Source organism: Apostichopus japonicus, chromosome 3 (assembly GCF_037975245.1).
Source record: "Apostichopus japonicus isolate 1M-3 chromosome 3, ASM3797524v1, whole genome shotgun sequence".
NCBI lineage: Eukaryota > Metazoa > Echinodermata > Holothuroidea > Aspidochirotida > Stichopodidae > Apostichopus > Apostichopus japonicus.
The window spans coordinates 24,809,286-24,829,128 of NC_092563.1; the positions used below are offsets into that span (position 1 = coordinate 24,809,286).

General features: G+C 39.0%; 1 protein-coding gene across 2 annotated transcripts; it reads left to right on the forward strand.

Annotated features, from left to right (window-relative positions):
* The first annotated feature begins 392 nt into the window (after positions 1-392).
* On the forward strand, positions 393-16,294 carry LOC139965579 (mRNA cap guanine-N(7) methyltransferase-like). Of its 2 annotated transcripts, none has more exons than XM_071968099.1 (9): positions 393-566; positions 1,493-1,652; positions 3,722-3,977; positions 4,776-4,894; positions 6,297-6,478; positions 7,680-7,844; positions 9,026-9,143; positions 9,926-10,051; positions 10,773-16,294. In XM_071968099.1, the coding sequence occupies exons 2-9, from the start codon at positions 1,524-1,526 to the stop codon at positions 11,073-11,075; spliced, it is 1,398 nt and encodes a 465-aa protein (XP_071824200.1). In that variant the 5' UTR covers positions 393-566; positions 1,493-1,523; the 3' UTR covers positions 11,076-16,294. The 2 variants fall into 2 exon arrangements, with proteins under 2 accessions (XP_071824200.1, XP_071824199.1); XM_071968098.1 differs by having other exon boundaries at positions 394-555.
* Positions 16,295-19,843: the final 3,549 nt, after the last annotated feature.

Below are 19,843 nucleotides of genomic sequence, written 5' to 3' on the forward strand. Positions count from 1 at the left end.
ATAGAAGTTCTCACTAGCCTAAACGCTACCCATCACTGGATAGCTGTCAAGTTCGCTATTCATGGCACCATCAATTACTTTCTGTATCATATTTGCTAGCAGAGCCTGAAGTTTTCGTCAGTTGTAAACAAACCAATCTTCACTCAGTAGTAAACAATTTTCGTACGCTGCTCCTGGGAGGCCTAAATGGGTGTACAATTTTGCACCACTTGTTCTTCCATTCATGCTCTTCAACATGCAAGACAAAAAGAAAAAAAAACAGATCCTGATTGATAACATATCAACAACAAAAAAGGTGTTATCCTATACTGCTTTTTGGCACTTTTCTTATGCTAGGAAAACATTCGGTCGGACTGATGTAGATTCTAATATGAGTATGCCACCTTGAAACTAACCCCAACATGCATTGTTTGTACGCCCCATGCACACGGCTCCATACAGTGCACAACTTACATTGATAAAATGCCGACGGTTCAAATCTCCTCCAGATAATCTCCATATTGAAACGTTAAAAACCCTTGGGAAGTTAAAATTGTGAAAATTACCCGAACATCGGTCAGTAAATGGTAGTGGCTTCATACGGTTGCATCTTATAATAAGTTAAATACAAGCTAATGAATAATGCAGCTTCTGAAGCCTCATACAAACGCATGCTTAGCCCTAGGCCTAGTTCTGCGAAACTTGCTGGAACTTGAGGAAGTGTGTTGCATGTTTATTGGAAATTTGCAAATCATAGGTTTGGCCTAGGCTGCTGGCACATATGAATTTATTTCTCAATAGGTCACCATTGATTGTCTCAAAAGTTTACTATCCTATTTCTGTGCATCCTTCTCAAATGTATAATTTCAGCAATAAATATGATACATTTGTATTTTATGTGTTGGTAATGTCTGTTTCCTTCAGTGTATTGATACATTCCCTTGGAGATAATGATAATGAACAATGCTATGGTACATTAACACAATTTTGTACCTCTAGAGACAACAGGGAAGTCCGCATCCTCATAGTCAAGCTTATGAAGTTGAACAGATTTCAGCTACAATCACGATTTTTGGACAAAACAAAATCCACAAAATCAAGTCCGACGAAAAGGTGACAGCTCTGTCCACTTTATGAAAAGAGCCTGGTACTTAATTTGAAAGCTCAGTGAGAAGTGTTTTATGGTTTACTGTAACTATCGAGTAAAAGCTATGATGAAATTTAGCCTAAGTTGTGACATTCTCTAAACGAAATCTTGGAAAACGTCTATTGTTTGATACCTGAAGATCATCAGACCTAGACAGTGAAGAATTAAATTAGTTGATTGGATGTTGTACTGTACATACCTGTAGATCATGTACCTTCCTGTGGAAACAATGCCACCCGTTACATTTGCTGTAAGGGCCGGAGAGAAGCAATACAGACATGTCTGAAGGCAATCAACTTTCTATTCTTTCCTGTGCACCCATTTTATAAGAATTTTTTTTTTTAATGCCCCTTGTTTTCCTTTTAGTGGCGGCAATTCTTGGTAAGTTTCTACAAGTATGGCAGATGAAGAAACCGCTCAAGTGGATGAAAGTCCGGACCAGACTGATCATAGCAGAGGCTTGAAGGAAACTGAAGAAACCAGTACAAAGCCAGCAGAAGCAGACCAGGCAAAAGAAAGAGAAGTGGTATGACTAATTTTGAAATTTGTTTTTTAGTATTAATCTTGCTGTAGTGATTTGTCAGAAAGAAACATGGAGGAGAAAGATGGTAAAAAGAAGGGAGGGGGAGGGACAGGGTTGAGCATTGATAAACGAACTCATAATAAGAAGCAGCATGGAATAATTTAGTGTTAACATTTTGCATAACAAGTTCAGACCTGTCAACTCTCCCGGTTTTACCAGGAGACTCCCGGTTTTTACCTGAATCTCCCGGCCTCCCGGTTTCATATTCTATTCTCCCGGTTTTTTAATGTTTCATCACTTGCGAAATTTCTGAAAATAGCCAACAGTTAGTCATATGCCTTTCGGGTAATAAGTGTAATCTAAAAATAGATTGATTGTTTACAAACACTGACACCAGGGAGTTCCATAACAACTCCCTGCTGACACAGTGCTGTGCAGGACTCTCAACCAATATCAGGCTTTGTCAGTTCTCAGACTTCGCCCAATGTCGTTATTGTACTTTGGCCTAGGTCCAGTCCTGAATACAGTACAGTAGTACGGCGTGCACTGTGCATATGCCATGGTGCACAAGTTTAATAAACGCAAGTTGTCACTTGTTTGTATATGCGGCGTACCTAATGTGTGCAGTTCGCATGTAGGCTACTTGTATACGAAAAAAAAACAGTTAAGTTCTATGCCGGCACACACTTTACCTGCTTCCTCTTCGATGCTAGGTGAATATCACGTCTTAAACTACGATTTAAGAAACGGCTGTTTCAAACATCTCACTAATTCTTTCGGCGACTTTAATCCCTATTCATTGAGCACAATAGCATAACCTGCGTATAAACTCGTACAGGGATTATACGAGGTGTGTACACATGTCCAGTTATACATGAGCGGTACTGTAGACTATTTATTTAGGAGTATTTATATAATTTAAGTTGAAAATTACCAACCTCCCTATTTTCCCCTTATTCTCCCGGTTTTTTGGCCCTGAAAATTTTTATTCTCCCTATTTTGGGGTCAAACAGGTTGACAGGTCTGCAAGTTTGATATGGCTTAAGTATGGTATCTTAGCTACTGTACTGTATAAAATACTAAAAGCACTATGGTTTTGTGGCCAAAGCTGCTAGTTATCTTTGGAAATTGCTAAACAATGGTGTGGTCTGGTTAGACTTGCATAGCAAACTTGTGATGTGACATGGCACAATTTATTCTGTGAATTGATCACTCCTAGTAACAAACAGAATCATTTAAGACAAACATAATAAGAGTAGTTTATGTTGTTGTTGTTTGACAAAAACTGTGATATATCTTGCTACATGAGAATGTTAGTCATTAATAAAGTTCAGAGAATCAGACCCTATACAATACTGTGTACTTAAAGGCATTGAAGACTCGCCCCAAACCGCGTGCACCCATCTGAAAAAGTTAACTTTCTGTTGCTTGCAAGTGACGTTTTGTTCGTGTCGCTATAAAATGCAGACATTAATGGAACGTGATACCTTGTTATCTTTAGCTGGACCCGAGATGTCCATCGCTGTATCGTTTATACACTGTGCTGTGGTTATGGACCGCAGCTGTATGTACTGACTGTACACTAGTGTCTAGTTACCGACGGTAGTAAGCTGTGTGTGTATTTTCTGGGATAGATGGTGGTGTCTAACACTTCTGTTACACCTCATTCGAAACTAGGTCAGATTACCGGCATTAGACGTTTCTTTGTGCGAGAGTCTTCACACCCTTTAAGGCCTTTTTCTTAGTTATAGGTCGTCAGGATTACCATGAAATATGCTCAAATATCTGATAATGGTGGCTGCTAAGATTCGTAGATTACTACCAAGTTTAGATCAAGTTTGCTACCAGTGAGTTGTTATCATTTGTTTTAAGACCTCCAGAAAATATAGTTTAAAATATTAATTTATGTTTTAGAACACTGACAGTTTGGGACAGCACTGATGATCTGTTAAAAGAACTGCCCCAGATGGTTTTGGGCAGAGAGTACTGTTGACAATTTGAAACCATTTAACAGCATTTTTACAAAATTTAACATGTTGTATAAACGTCTAACTGTGTTTGGTACCTGACAGGACAGATTGGCCAATCAAGTGGCCGCACATTACAACACTCTACCAGAGGCAGGGAGAGAAAAAAGAGCTGAGAGCAGGATATTCTTCCAGCGAAATTTCAACAACTGGATAAAGAGTGTATGTATCGCAGATGCCTTAAGGAAGCTTCGAGAGAAGGAGAGAGGTCGGAAGGTCGTAGCTCTGGATCTCTGCTGTGGAAAAGGTGGAGACCTACTCAAATGGAAGAAAGGAAACATCAGCCATCTTGTTTGTGCTGGTTAGTGAATTCATCATTTCCCTTGTGACTGAAAAGGTTCTAGGCACTCAAATATTCCTGAGCACATCCCTGGGGGTACATTGTTTCACAACTAATGCATACAGTATAATGTTCTATTTTGTGTACAGTAATTCTCAGACTGATATTAGTGGTACACAAGATAATCTGTCTATTGGTTCTGGATCACACAGGTGTGAAGAGGGGTAGGGTGGTCAGGGGTATAAAGCTGCTGGCCCGTGGGTCGATAAGGGTGGTCGGTATATGTACATGGGATAACAAAAGATAATGTATTCTCACTTTCGTGACATATTTAAGGAATAGTCACAATGATTACATGCTTGTGTTGATGGATTTCTTAAAGAAGTCAGTTGAGATCAAACATCTCTGATGGGCTGTTTTTTTTATATTTTATATATTTTATAGACCACTGTTCTAAAGACACAGAAAATGAGACACTTCTTGTGTTAATTGCTCACAAACAGTCGGAAAACTTTGTGAACCTTTCCGTACCAGTTTGTCGGGAAACTCACTGTTCTCACTTGGAATCAACCAGGCCAAAAGTAACAATCAAGGAGGAACATAGACTTAAAATAACCTAAAAGTGCTAAAACAAAACTAGAAACCGTGAGCTGAGTTTCATCGTAAATTATCCTCATGTTTAGAAGTGTTTGGTTGTCTTCTTTCCCAAAAAACTGGCCGCCATTAATAAAACATGTTTGTAAGAAACTCTGCAAGGATTTTCCAACCCTGCACTTGGCAGTTTTAGGAATCTGACATTTTTTTTCTTCAATTTTTCAGACATTGCAGCAGTATCTGTAGAGCAGTGCGAACAGCGCCACCATGACCTCAGAAGGAGATCGGATAACAATAGACATCCCGTCTTCACTGCAGAGTTCCACACAGCCGACTGCGCCGAGGTATAGTAATAGTTAATCGCATCCTTGGCAAAAGTCAGTAGATGCTATGATAAACGTATTAGAGTGTGGTGGCCAATTGGCTAAGGCGTCGGACTCGTGATCCAAGGATTGCTGGTTCGATTTCTGCCTAGTTAATTACGTTGTGTCCTTGGGCAAGATGCTTTTTCTCAATTGCCTCTCTCCACCCAGGGGGTAAATGGGTACCTGTGAGGTAACTTGTCATTGAGCACAGTATATAACTGCTGCCGACTGGAGGGATTCTCTGGGACAGGTTATCATTGACCAGGGATAATATAGCGTCTGTAAAGCGCTTTGAGACCTATCGCTGGTATAAAACGCTGTATAAAAAAATGCCAAGAAAAACAAACAAAATGAGATTGATTATGCGTTGCAGCTAACCTCAATGTATCACACACTAATACACAACTATTGAAAGCAAATCTAGAGGGCTCTGTACATTCTTTGGTGGATGATTTTCATTTTTCCTCAGTTTGATGAAAGTAGCTTTTCTTTTCATTCATGTTAAAAAATGTTGATGCTATTTTCGATATCATTCCCTGTTATGCCCCATAGCTAGTTCCATTTTCAATAATTTGGTAAAATTTGATTCAAATAAATTAATTAATTGCTAATTAGCCATCTTTGGTGTAACACAGTGTAGGAGGTCCAATCTTATTTTGAGCAGTTCTTTTCTCTGTTGCAAATCTTCACACTAAAAACGACTAGAGCACCGATGGGGATAAACTCACAGGCTCTCAACGGGGTATATTGGTAATGGATCCATACAACGGTCGCTTTGAGGGTAAACATCAGTTTAATGTTCATGTTAACAAGTGTAGCTCATATCCTTACTTAAAGGGTGTGAAGACTGTTAGACACCACCATCGATCCCAGAAAATACACACAACAGCTTGCTACCGTAGGTAATTAGACACTAGTGTACAGTATATACATACAGCTGCGGTCAATACCCACAACACAGTGTAAATAGCAGCGATGGACATCTCAGGTCCAGCCAAAGATAACAAGGTATCTCGTTTCATTACCGTCTGCATTTTGTAGTGACACAAACAAAACGGCACTTGCAAGCAACCGAAAGTTAACTTTTTCAGATGGCCGCACGCGGTTTGGGGCAAGTCTTCAATGCCTTTAAGCATAATAATTTATGTAAAAAGCTAGTTTAACAGGATAAAACATCCAAGCTAGGTACATTACAAAGGTTCCTTCCCAGTCCAGAGTCATCGTAACTCTCACAACATTCTTTCTTAGTTTCGAAAAGTGTGGGTTCGAAGGCTTGTGAGTATAACAACAGACACAGATTCCCGTAAGGTTTTCACGACATCTTTCTATATATATTACTCTTTTAAAATCCGGTTTTATTCATTTCTCTTCCTTACTACAGAAAATATTGTCCGAGGTTTACAAGAATCCTGATTTGATGTTTGATATCACCAGTTGTCAGTTTTCCTTCCATTATTCCTTTGAGAGCATTCAGAGAGCAGATACAATGCTGAGAAATGCTTGTGAGAGGCTGAGACCAGGTGGCATCTTCATCGGAACCATGCCTAATGGCTGCGAACTTGTGTAAGCGAGTTAAATTCTTTCTTTTTCTTTTGTTGGAAGGAAGTAGAACGCTTCAATGGTAGTCAGTCTGGCCTAACATTGTTGCTTTCTAGTAATTGCTATGATGAAGTAAGTTTACTCTCTAGGGGTACTAGCCCTCTGATTCATTGCTATAATGAGGTAAATATACTTTATAGGTGTACCAATCTTCCAAATTATTGCTAGAAGTTTTTAAAGATCCTTTAACTGAGTACTGACCCTCCCAATGAATGCTTTTACCCGCAGAAGTACTTCCTATTAAATAAGTAACTTCCTTAATATTAGAAACATCTTCATAGGTGTAAGTTAACCATGAAGTTCTGTTAGTTAGACTGAGGGGTTACCGGTCATGTGTGGATATTACATGCCTTGGTCAGAGAGACATAACATAAAATGTAACTATGCAGCTTTCAGTCACTCAGTTGCGATACTGTTAGTGACATAAGTGTGTGTGTGTGTCATTTACAAGGGATGTGTGGAAATATTTGCAATCACAAAGTTACTTTGGCAACTAGGAAATACCATGTGTAAACATTAAATATTGTAGGCCTATTTTACGAAAAGAAAAGAAAAAACTGTAGAGAGTAATTGAAAGCTAAACAATTGTTGTCCTGCCTCTAAAACCCATCCAATGGTTTTTTTTATATATGCTATCATTTACCTAGAAGTGGCCTCCACTATAACATCGACAACGTCAACTGTTGGTCAATATTTAAATGGGAAATTATTAACTACAGTACTTGCTCCTAACTTGAGATGTAGTTGTTTCTTAAAAGATAAGTGTCTTCTTCCCTCCTTAGCAAAGAGTCCTATTCCCACTTCCCCAACTCCCTCTCCTCCTCCACCTCCCCACCCCCTCCAGTAACCCCTCCCCAATAAAATAATCTTGCTGCTTCATCAAACCTATTCATTGGGGGAAAGGGCTGTCAATTTTTATGATGTGTGTCATAATATCTTGTGTAATTAGTTATAAATTTATGGAAGAAAGAATTTTTCTGTTTCCCCCAACCTCCTCACTACCCCCTTCCCCCCCCCACATTTACTTTACCTGTCACCCCCAAAAATTAATGTAGGTATTACTTTCTGCATTTTTGCAACAGTCTGCTTGTAGTTGAACCAACATGAATTTTAAGCAATAAAATAAACATGCACCTGATAATGTTTGATAATTTTGTTTCTACAGGAGGAGAGTTCAAAATTCTGAGGATCTTGCTTTTGGGAATGATGTATACAGGGTAACCTTCAAGGACAAGGAGGCCTTTCCTTTGTTTGGTTGTATCTACGACTTCCATCTTGAAGGTGTCGTTGATTGCCCAGAGTTCTTGGTCTATTTTCCACTTCTTGAAAAGTAAGTCATATCATTAACTTGGAGGGGTTGGTTGGTGGGGGGTTGGGGGTGCAGGTTGATTAATTTCAAGTGTGATGTTTGGGTCACTTATTTACTTATCTTGAAGTTAATTAATTAGTTTATAATATCTACAAAACCCATCGAGAAATCTCTGTAGAGAGTAATGCGAGATATCGTAATAGTTTCAAAGGTTTTTGCGTCGCAGAGATCTACCACCCTTCTATAGAACAATCGTTTGCTTTGCATACTTAATGTTTAGTTTAGTTTAGTTGAAAAAAGGATCAGGAGGGACACTTAAGTCCCCATCAAGGACCCTATAAAGAGAGGGAAAAAACTGAAGACACAAACACTCAGACCCGATTACAATGCTTACAGTGCTTGTCCAAAGCATTCTTAAACCCATTGACACTACTTGCAAGTACAACTTTCTCAGGCAAACTATTCCACTCATTCACAACCCTATTAGAAAAAAAGTTATGCCGAATATTAATCCTACTATGCGACTTTTGAAGTTTAAGACAATGACCTCTAGTACAACTACTGTTTGCAAACATGAAAAAGTCGGTAAAGGATAAATTGTCGAAACCATACACAATCTTGAAAACCTGGATCAAGTCCCCACGTAACCTCCTAAGCTCCAGTGTGGTGAGATTCAACAGTTGTAACCGCCTATAATAAGGAACCCTCTTTAAGGAACTAATCATCCTAGTAACTCTCCTCTGGACCTTTTCAAGTAATTCCTTATCCTTAGCAAAATGAGGGTTCCAAGCCTGCACAGCATACTCCAGATAAGGCCTAACCAACTGCTTATAAAGCCTAACTACGATGTCACTCTTATGTGAAACATCTCCTCTTATCTCTAAGTCTCCAGAAGAATTATTGAATGATTTAAATTTGATATCATAATAATACAGCCATTTAGATCCCAAGGCTTACAGGTATGGTTTGCCCTTCTAACTAGCAAAGGTTTTTCCCTCAAGGGATTTCTAGGGGAGTTATAACATAGGTCTTTTCATTTCTCTCATGATGTACTGCATTAAAAATTTCAACACAAAGAAGGAAACATGTTGAAGCCAAGATGTTACAAGAAGAAGTGTGAGCCATTCTTTTTTATATGTAAAGTGACTTTGTCAAATAATTTGTTATTTTTTTTTTCTTCCTATTTTTTTTTGTCTTTGTAGAATGGCTAAGAAGTATGACATGAGACTGCTTTACTCTGAAACCTTTGCAGAATTCTTCGCGAAACATTCCAACGATCGAGAAAATAAAGAGCTTCTCAGCAGAATGAAGGCCTTAGAGGTAACTTGTGTTCCTTCTATGATGAGGTGTCGGTGCTCAATGTATGGTTATATGCTAACTCTTGGTGCCGGACATGTCGCAAGAGGCGGGGGGGGGGGGGGGTGGGGGTTAGGGACAGGGTAGAGGGAGTAGGGGAGGGGTAGAGAAATCAATTTCCATTCTAAAAACAGAGAATCCCAACATTTGTCATTATTTGTAAGCATGTAAAATGATACAGATGCTAATGACTAGAGAGGATGTAATTGAAACAGAGGCAGAGAAATATCACACACCTTTCTGTTGAAACGGCTGACCAGGGGGTTGACAAAATGTGATATGTACAGCCAAAAAAGAAAAATATTCCCGAGCACTGCTGGTTGAGAATCCCATCTCAGTATCGTGTTCCTAATGCTAGGATGTATGGTTGTCAGAGTAAACTATTTGTTGAAAATAATCCAGTCAGTGGTTTGTGAGGTCATCATAGGATATAGTCTTCAAAATATTGTATTACCTTGCAATGCTATACTTTCAAAATGGTTTCCCTATCGATATATTTGAATTTTCATCACGGCTTAAAAACCAGTAGCTTCGTAACAAACAGTGCGATGTAGATGATGTTGTTTTCACCTCGTGGTGCAGACGATTTTATCATTTACAGACGACTTTGTTTTGAGGCAATCTGCATGAATATCCCTTCAGATGGAAGTATGCTCACCTGCGACCTCTTTTGAGCTCTTTTAAATTGACAATAAATCCGTCTACAGCTCTTCGTTGTAATTGTGCCTCTCGTCCGTTTCTTTCAGATGTTTCCTCCGCATGATAATTCATCGAGTGAAGCCGAAGGTGCCTACGACCACGCCGTGGAATACTTAGAGAAGAAGAAATCGGAGTCCAGCGAAGATCGCAGAGATCATAGAACTCCAAGAGTGGTGAGTCGTCTCAAAATGGAAAGCAAAGCTGTTAAGAAGGAAATTTAAATTGGTTGAGGCCACACTGGTTAGGATGTCTCTTCACTATTAGACCTCACTCTGTTTGTTGTTGTTGTTTATATAGAAAGTTATGTACAGCCGAAAGTGGGTGACTTTTCTGGAAAAGGAAAAGTCATCAAGTATTTCACCAGAATTTGCAAAAAATGTGTATTTGATATTTCAATGAAAATTGCTGGATGTTTTATCGATCACAGATTGTGAGACAAACACATGTCTTTCTTTACATCTATAACTGCGATTCTAGAATACTTTAAGTTTCACATTTCGTCGAGACTGGTGACTTCCCTCGTAGCATCTCTCAAGAGATTGACGTCTTTACGAATATTTATAGAGAAGAAAACAATCAAAGGCACTCTTTAATATGTTCTATTATTCAAATCCGTTTAGCATATTAAGCCATCCTGTGGTAGCCTGTTATTATTATTATTCAAATTAAGCAGATGTAGCCATCTTGCTCTATTCTTGTATTTCAAGACTTTTTCTTGAACAAAGTCCGTGCTTCCAAAGATCAGTTACTGTTTAAAAAGGTTAGAATGTTAGAAGAAGAAAAAAATTATGTGTTGATTTATAGTTCTCTCTGGATAGCCAACACAACGATGGACATTCTTAACTACTGTACATGTTTCGTCTCACATATAAATGAATTATTTTTCTCTTTCAGGGTACTCTCTCGAAAGCGGAATGGGAGGCCACCAGTCTGTATTTAGTCTTTGCCTTTGTCAAAGAAGACACCGAAGATGCAGCCAAGGATCTTGAGAAAGAGACCAAGGAGGAGGAAAAGGAGGTGGAGGAGGAGGAGGTGGAGGAGGAGGAGGAGGAGGAGACAGCGTCCCCCACTGAGGGAGAGGTTCCAGATGATGATGCAGACTCTGAGGGAAAGAGGAAGGCCGAGATCGAAGAGAGCATTTCAGCAACCAGAGAGATAGAGGAGGACGAACCTCCACTTAAGAAACAAAGTACTTGAAAGAAGTATCTTTGTACTAAGGTGACAAGAAATGACTTGCTCATGTGCTAAAGTCATCACAATCTTCTCACCAGTGGCCTCACATCGCCCTTTCTTGGATCGAGGGATGAGTTGCGTTTGCTTCAGAACACTCCTTGAGAAGCCAAAAGTAAGAGGTTTAGCAAAATGGTAGCCACCTGTAAGTTTAGTTTCAGGATTTGTTTTGTCCTCCTAAGATTCCCCGAGTAGCATATATAGACCTCATGGTGCTGCCGACCTTCATAACATGTGTAGAAGCAGGACGGAAGAGGTATCGGTAGTCGGATCCAACTTGTTAACATAAGAAATCATTGTGAACAAGTTTGTAAATTGAATGGTCTTGTAGATACTGTAAAAACCTGGCATGAAACCACAAAGCCTGTGGGATATCTGGTCATTTTTCGTTACTGATGATGAAGTGAGGGGCAGATTGATAATACTTTTTATTTTTGCGAGATATCTTGCGATGGTTGACATGGTTTGGGAACTGTCGGTCTCTGGTTCAGCCTAACTACGAAAAAGTGCTAGAACCGTGATCAGGATAAGAGGATCATAGGGATCAGGTGAACAAATACATACTCAGGACTGGATCCAACATTTCTGATATTTCTATGAAGTAAAAACTGACTGGTCTCATATATACTGTAAAAAGTTGCAAGAAATCACTATGCCCGTTGGATGTCTGGTCATTTCGTTTACAGATAACAATGTGAAGGGCAGATTGATGTATTTTATATTTTATTTTTATGACATTATTTATGACATATATTGTGATGGTTGATAATGGTTTGGGTACTTAAGGTCTCTGGTTCAACCTCACTACGAAAAAGTGCTAGAACTATGATCAGGGTTAAGCAATCATAGGGATCAAGTGAACAAATACAGACTCAGGACTGGATCCAACATTTCTGATATTTCTATGAAGTAAAAACTGACTGGTCTCATATATACTGTAAAAAGTTGCAAGAAATCACTATGCCCGTTGGATGTCTGGTCATTTCGTTTACAGATAACAATGTGAAGGGCAGATTGATGTATTTTGTATTTTATTTTTGTGACATTATTTATGACATATATTGTGATGGTTGATAATGGTTTGGGTACTTAAGGTCTCTGGTTCAACCTCACTACGAAAAAGTGCTAGAACTATAATCAGGGTTAAGCAATCATAGGGATCAAGTGAACAAATACAGACTCAGGACTGGATCCAACATTTCTGATCTTTCTATGAAGTAACAACTAATCCCTTCAAAGAGATCAGAAGTTGTAGGTTGGATTTTTGATAGAAAAGATTGAACAGGAATGTTTTTTTATTTACTCAGAGATAAAACATTAGATTTGTCAGGATTTGTTCTGCATGGTAGGGTCACCCAGTTTTTATCTAGGAACAGATAGAAGGCACCAACATTTTCACCAAGTCAACATTTTTAACCCTTAAATTTTGTCGGCAACTATGCTGCTTCCAATAGTGAGTTCACCCAGATTCTAGTGGAAAGAGTCTGGTCTGCTGTATTGTTTAGTCAACTAGGAGTGTTTTCTCAGTGGTTAATGCCAATGCCTATCAATCATAAGGTCCCCGGTTCAAGTCACTCCAAGATTACTGTATGTCGTCCAGTTACAGAGTTGTTGACAATTGACAATTCATAACCATGGACGTTAAATATGAATCTAAGAGACTGACTTCGGTCAGCTTGCGGCTTTGATAAGCCAATGATGGTTTCTTCGCGAGTTCCTGCTTGCAGGAGGATCTAAAATACATACATACATACAACTCTCAATAGTGATCTGCTCGATCTTCTACCTCTCTAATCCCCAACTGTAAATGTCGGACTCACTCTAGATCTGATCCTTTGATCCTCGCCAAGTCATCTGATCCTGTACTTCAAGACTTGATCCTCTACAGATCTGATCCTCCTTGCCATATTGTTAATGATATCTCTGTTGTTTTATATGTCTATTTATCGTAGGAATTTTCTTGTAGATGTTATCATGAAATTTGAAAATCTAACTCTAAGGCTGCTTTTCAGACTAAAATGATATTTAGGGTGATTTTTTGTTGTGGATGCTTACAGAATGCACATTTCTTTATAACTTCTTTGCATTTTCATTTTTCAACAAATATAACAAATATTGTGTGTATGTTTTGTGCTTTCTTCTTTCTCGTTTTTTTATGAGACAGATTTGAAACTTGATTGATTAGTAGATTAGGTAAATCCGGATGCTTTGCCTTGGCAACAGAATTTCCAGCAATCCATAAATAGTTATAACAAACTGAATATGCTCACTTGAATGCTTCTTAGTACCGCTATATGTGATTTAATACAGTCCTACAATTTTGTAATTCTCAAGTTTACGAAATATGTCTTATTTTTTTAAGATTTGATTCACTGCTTGATACCTGGTCAAGTGATAAGATAAGAGTTAGTCATATTACATTTATATTTTAATAGATGTATAAAAATATAAATTCGATATGACTTTCTTCTTTATAACTTCCTTGAACTGATTTAACAGGTGTGTGTTTACCAGCTGCCAGAATCAGATCATCAACCCAAATAATGACTATAATCATGTCATTTTTAATCTGCTTCTTGTAAAACACAATGATCTGATGAATTTTGAACAAAATCATTTTCAACAGGTTCTCATGTAATACTTTATTCCAATTTCTACCCGACTGTTTTAACCCATACCAGGGGCGTATCCAGGATTTTCCAATAGGGGGGGGGCGCCAGGCATGAATGATCGCCGTCCTGGGGGATGGGTCTAAGGGGAGGGGTGTACAATTTTTGCTTTCAAAGAAGGGCTGAAATGCAAAATGGTGTCATATGCATGGGCGGCGATCCGTACTTCCGAGTGGGGGGGGGGATATGACCTTGTTGACTATCTAAGCGTAGCGCCACCATGAGTTGGCGCGAAGCGTACAAGAAAATTTTGGGATTAACAAACCCTCTGGATGGCCGGAAACGGCACTTCCCGAGGTTTCCAAGCGGCATATACCCAACTTTAAAATAGGGATGTCATGTCCGAAATATCTCATAATCAGGATCCAAAATACTTTTTTTTTTTAATTTCGGGTGTTATTTTGGGAAAATTGCCCCTGTCAATCTTGTTTCAGGCGCAACGTTAGAATGTTCGAGAGCTCTGTTATATTATTCGATGAAGAAAATGGCCTCATGCAGGCTATTATAGGCCTATACACATGCAATACACAATTACACATAGTTACATTCCTAGGTACCGATTGCTAGGGCATCCAGGTGAAACGTGTAATAAGCATTACCCTGGTTACATGAGATTCTCAGCTGTTCGAGGGAACATGTACGTGTGTAGGCCTACTATAGGGCCTATATGAATACTATGAGGGTGCATATATGTACTATATCAATACCGTGGGCGCAATAATACATTTTGTTGTTATAGGGCCAATGAAGCCTACAGTCAACTATTTTTGCTTTATAAAGACGCTCTATTTGAAAAGATCGCACTGCGTTTATGGTAGGCGAGAAATGAAGCTAAAAAAGAGCCGTACATTAACGAAGATGCATAAATGTAGGCATGAAAATATTCTTATCCCTGGCATTTGGTGGGGGGGGGGGGATATGGTGCATTACATCCCCTCCACCCATTTTCATGGGGGGATATATCCCCCCTCCACCCAGGATCGCCGCCCATGGCCATATGTGATCCATTTTTCGACCTTAATAATAAGCAACATTTCCAGTAAATATGGACACAAAATGCACAATTTAGTATGGCTGGCATGTCATTTAGTGTTTATAGTGATAATACAAACACAATTACCATCTATGTTTCTAAAACTATTATGCCGCCGAACTTCGCCAGAACCTTTTTTTGGCAAACAAAAAATAAAGCATACGGGAGCGGAGGGGGGGGGGGTTGAGCGATCACCGACATCTCACATAAAGGTCGTCATCAATTTTTTTTTTTTTTTTTTTTTTTTTTGCTAAACTTTTTTTTTTTTTGGTGACGGCCAATAGGGGGGCGCGCGCCTGTTGCGCCCCCCTGGATACGCCCCTGCATACAGTGATTTCTTTAAACTTATATACCAACTGTTCTCCTGTGTCTGATAAAACTTCAATGCAATCTGGTTGCTCTAAATCGATTTCTTCATCGACAGGAGCATGAAGGTAGGCAGTTTTGACATCCATCTGCTGAACGATCAGGTCATTTGGCACTGCCAGTTGCTTTTAAGTCCTAACTGAAGTGATATTGGCTGTCGGGGCAAATGTTTCTTTGTAATCTATTACCTTTACTTGGTTGTAACCCTTGGCGACATATCTTCCGTTGAATCCCCTTGTACCTTCTGAATCCTCATGATTGCATACACCCACATTTTCCCCCTCCCCCACACCACCCCACACCACCCCTCCCCTTCCCCACTGGATATGTACCTTCAGGTAAAGCTGTTATCTCAAATATATCATTCTCCCTCAATGAATTGATCTCTTTTTCATTCATACTTAGCAAAGATTCCTAAATCCTATTGGTCCATTCAGGTCAGCTGACCGTGGTTAATCCTGTGAGTAACGCACGGTAAAATTACGGGGCATCACTTTAATATATCTTTGGTTATATGTAACCAAAAATGTTTTGTTTTATGATTTTTCCCCCACACAAATGGTAGTGTATGAATGAACGCTAGACCTTGATTAACCCCATATTCCATGCCTTTTTTTCCATGCTGATAGATAAGGTGAATTTACTGCATCCTTTAAGGTTCGGGGAACTCCAGATATTCAACATGTGATACATGTGATGCCTTATGCCCATTTTCCTTAGTACTGTCTCAAAAGCATTTCCTGTTAATTCTGAAGCATTGTCAGACCTGATACACTTTACCTTGCCATAAGGTGCACAATCTGCCAAAAACTTTTCCATATGCTAATGCAGTGTCACCTTGGTTCTAATGAAATAAACAAATATGGCTCCTGAATAATCATTATGAATGTAGCTGAACCCATACTTAGCTAAAGGGTTAATAGGTCCTGCTAGGTCTGTGTGTACCAACTCCTGGGGTGTGGTGGCCTTAGCATCTAGTTTTGGATTCCTACTGTTTTCAAATTTTCCTTCTGTGCACCTTTCATAATCAAATATTGATAGTTCCTCAATCGTAGTAAAATAAAAATATAACTATTTACGGTAATCTTCTCTTTATCATTACAGTGACCATAAAATTAGACACTTTTTGCGTCATTTTTTTAAATGATAATTTGTTTTATAATATTTTCATTAATTCTAGTCAAGTTTCATTTGGAATAGATAATCAAGTTTCATTTGATATAGATATTCAATTTTTTTGGCCCGGGGGGGGGGGAGGGGCGGCGGAAATCACTAGTTTCTTTATGACTTGTTTTTAATACTAATATGATTTGCTGTCTGGCCGGCGCAATATTTTGGAATCGAAAATGACAATACTTATGATTAGTTACAAATTAAGTTAGATATTATACAGTAAGAAACTTTAGTAGGCAAGCGAATCATGTACTGACATATAGTACGTTAACTTAACAATATTTGAGTTACCTGTACACACATATGCGTAGGAGCCCAATTTGATTGAAAATATAACCAACATTTTTGGCGCGCGTTCAACATGTTAATGTACATATCATATAGGCATGCATCGGTTATTACATCGTATGCTAATAACATACAATCATTTGCCGTCTTATTACCCTTCCATATTGGTTAGAATTATTGGGGAAGTAGTTACAATAATAATGATGATAATAATATAAGTTTAACCATTGAAAAACACATTGCAGTTTATTTTTCTTTCAGTAGGTGCCAAAAAAATTCTCAGCATATTGCCCGAATTTTCACAAAAATATTAGGTTGGGGGGCCGGGGGGATGCAGCCCCGCCACTTACGCCTATGTGCAGTGGCGGCGGAACCGGGGGGGCTTGGGGGGGCTCAGCCCCCCCAATGAAAAAGTTGAGGGGGCAAATGCATGATAAGCCCCCCCAATATTTACCAAGGCTCCGAAACGTGCATCTGCCCATTTTTCAATGCATACTTGTCGATCTGTCCGATGCACACGTATACTATATAGGTGTAATAATTTTAGTAATTGCTGGGGGACCCTGGTCCCTCGGACCGTCCCTGGCTATAGACCACATTGTCACCCCAACCGCGTCTTCACGCCCCGTGAAAAGTGGAAGCAGTTAGTGTGAGTACCGGTAAACGTAACACAACTTCGTCTTAGGCCAATGACTTGCCTCATTTCAGCCAGTTCTCCAACATCCCCTTAGTGGCGGAGCGTCCATATATACAGTCAGGGGGCGGATCCCTCCCCCCTCCTGACGGACTCAAATGGACTGCTGGCGCCCTTTTCAGCTTTTCACTACTTTTAACTTATTCGCGATTATTGACTATTTTATTGCGCTCTCATATACCTATTGACATTTGTCATATTCTGTTGGTGTAATTTTCCGACAAAATGGCGACGACACCTATTTATTCTCCGTTTATCTGCAAATTAGCAAGGCCCGGAAAGGGTCATTTCCTGCAATCTAGGGAGTAACTTTACTCAAAAAATTTCTGTACGCTCCACGCCAACCTGTGGTGGCGCTCCGCTTAGATAGTGTCGAAAGCGCCCTTACAGACCATTCTTGCCCCCCTGACCAATACCCCTAGCTCCGCCACTGCCCTTTCTACACTCAAAAACGTCTTTGCGAGTACACTACGAGTAATAGCTACTCTCTTAAAACACCATCGAATATACAAATTACAATGTTTTTACAGACTTTTACGTGCAATCTGAGAAATTGCAGGCTTGAAACCCATATTTTAGGGCTAGGTATTCGCAGCATAAAACACTCGGGAAGTGCCGTTTCCGGCCATCTGGGGGTTTGAAAAAAACCCAAATTTTCTTGTACGCTCCGCGCCAACTGATGGTGGCGCTCCGCTTAGATAGTCTCCACACATTAGCCCCCCCAATAATTTTTCCGTTCCGCCGCGCCTGCCTATGTGCACACCCACCCTGGCTTTCTCTACGTCAATTTTTTTGTGCCGTTTCACCGCGTTTCAGCTTTTGTCATTGAGATTGAGCTATATATGATGTTTTTTTCTTACCCCATCCTGAAAGTCATTTTCTAAGTAGTACGGGCTTATATATCTCTAACTCTCTCGTCGTCTCGCCTTGTCTCGCAAAGTTTTGCCACTCATTAATCTTAGACAGCGTACATTTTCGTCATCACGATGTAGAGAAATGATAAATTAGTGAGGATTATAGAAATTAAAGTAAGGTTTCTATGGTGAGGAGGATCAAGTTTCATATACGTCATTAATTATGTACAGGTATGTATAACGAAGTGATCGCATGGAATGTTCCAATAGTCTAAACTGAATCTATAGGGATAAGTTCTATTATATTATGACTGACGGAATTATCTATCTAGTGTAAACCAGTCAGATAAAATCGACTAGCAGACGTTTTAGTTGCTAATGGAAAATGAGACGTCGTCTATCAAAGGTACTTTTCTGTACTGCGCTACATAATTATACGGCCTATAACGTGCCATACACAAAATGCATGCGAACACTGGTGCATTGGAGCTTAATTTGAAGTGTGGGATGGGGGGGGGGGGAGGGGGACCACTAATACAACAATTTATCTGAGTTTTGTCCGTTGTGATGTAAAAAAAGTGTCACCGAGGCATTTGGAGCGGTACTGAATGATTGTAGCCGGTTATTATTAGTTTATGCTATAAAGAATTTATACTTTTTTTACTACTACTATTTTTATCTTTTTTATCTTTTCAAGACTTTAAAAGGCTATAAACCCCATATATCGTATTTTACGATAAGAAGAAAAGAACGGAGAAATTGAAAAGAAATGCAGTGTCATGTCGTTGCTATTTTAGCAAATCTAGCACTTTTTTGGGTTATCAAGATGTCGTTAAAAATCGTTATTATTAGTTTATGCTATAAAGAAGGGTTTTTTTTACTATCGTTTTGATCTTTTCAAGCCAAATGCTATAACACCCAGGTAGCGGTTTCGTATAGCATATATCGTATTTTACGATAAAAAGAAAATAACGGAGAAATTGAAAAAGATATGCATTGTCATGCCGTTGCTATTTTAGCAAATCTAGCACTTTTTTGGGGTTATCATGTTGTCGTTTAAAATGGCCATCATGAATTCCAATCCGATGCTGTAGTTGAACCATGGAGCTATTACCAAAGAGCTCCATGGTTGAACGATTTCACGTTTCGTTTTGTAAACAATTTCTACTTGAAATCAGGTGATATGTTTACTGAAATCAAAAATTTACCAGATTTGATTTATTTCGCAAACACGATTGGTTGGTAATTTCAACAGTGAGAACAAACAGCATAGATCAACTTATTTGTCTATTAAAGGACAAACAGGTGCGGTATCAAACAAGTACACCGACAAAGTTCTTGTTTGCTTTGCTTTAACTTTTACATCCAATTTCCCCCCTAATATTTCAAAATCGTGAAATATCTCATTATGAACACATTATACGGTCATTATAGTATAACATTAATGTTAAATTTACATTCCCTTAGGTAAAACTTGGAACCCTATCCAATCCAATGTCAAAATAAATAAAGTGAATAATAAAGAAAAAAACAAGCATTTCTGCTATCAGTGCGCATCTATGACGTCACACCTGTTTGCTTCAAGTTCACTTCTGGTGTACAACCTGTGACAATCTCAATTACCAATAGCCTATGTCGATAACACTAAATAGAAATCG

Coding starts and splice junctions, on each gene's coding strand:
- LOC139965579 (XM_071968099.1), top strand. CDS start 1,524: ATGGCAGATGAAGAAACCGCTCAAGTGGATGAAAGTCCGGACCAGACT. Junction 1,653..3,721: donor AGGCAAAAGAAAGAGAAGTG/GTATGACTAATT, acceptor GGTACCTGACAG/GACAGATTGGCCAATCAAGT. Junction 10,052..10,772: donor ATCATAGAACTCCAAGAGTG/GTGAGTCGTCTC, acceptor TTTCTCTTTCAG/GGTACTCTCTCGAAAGCGGA.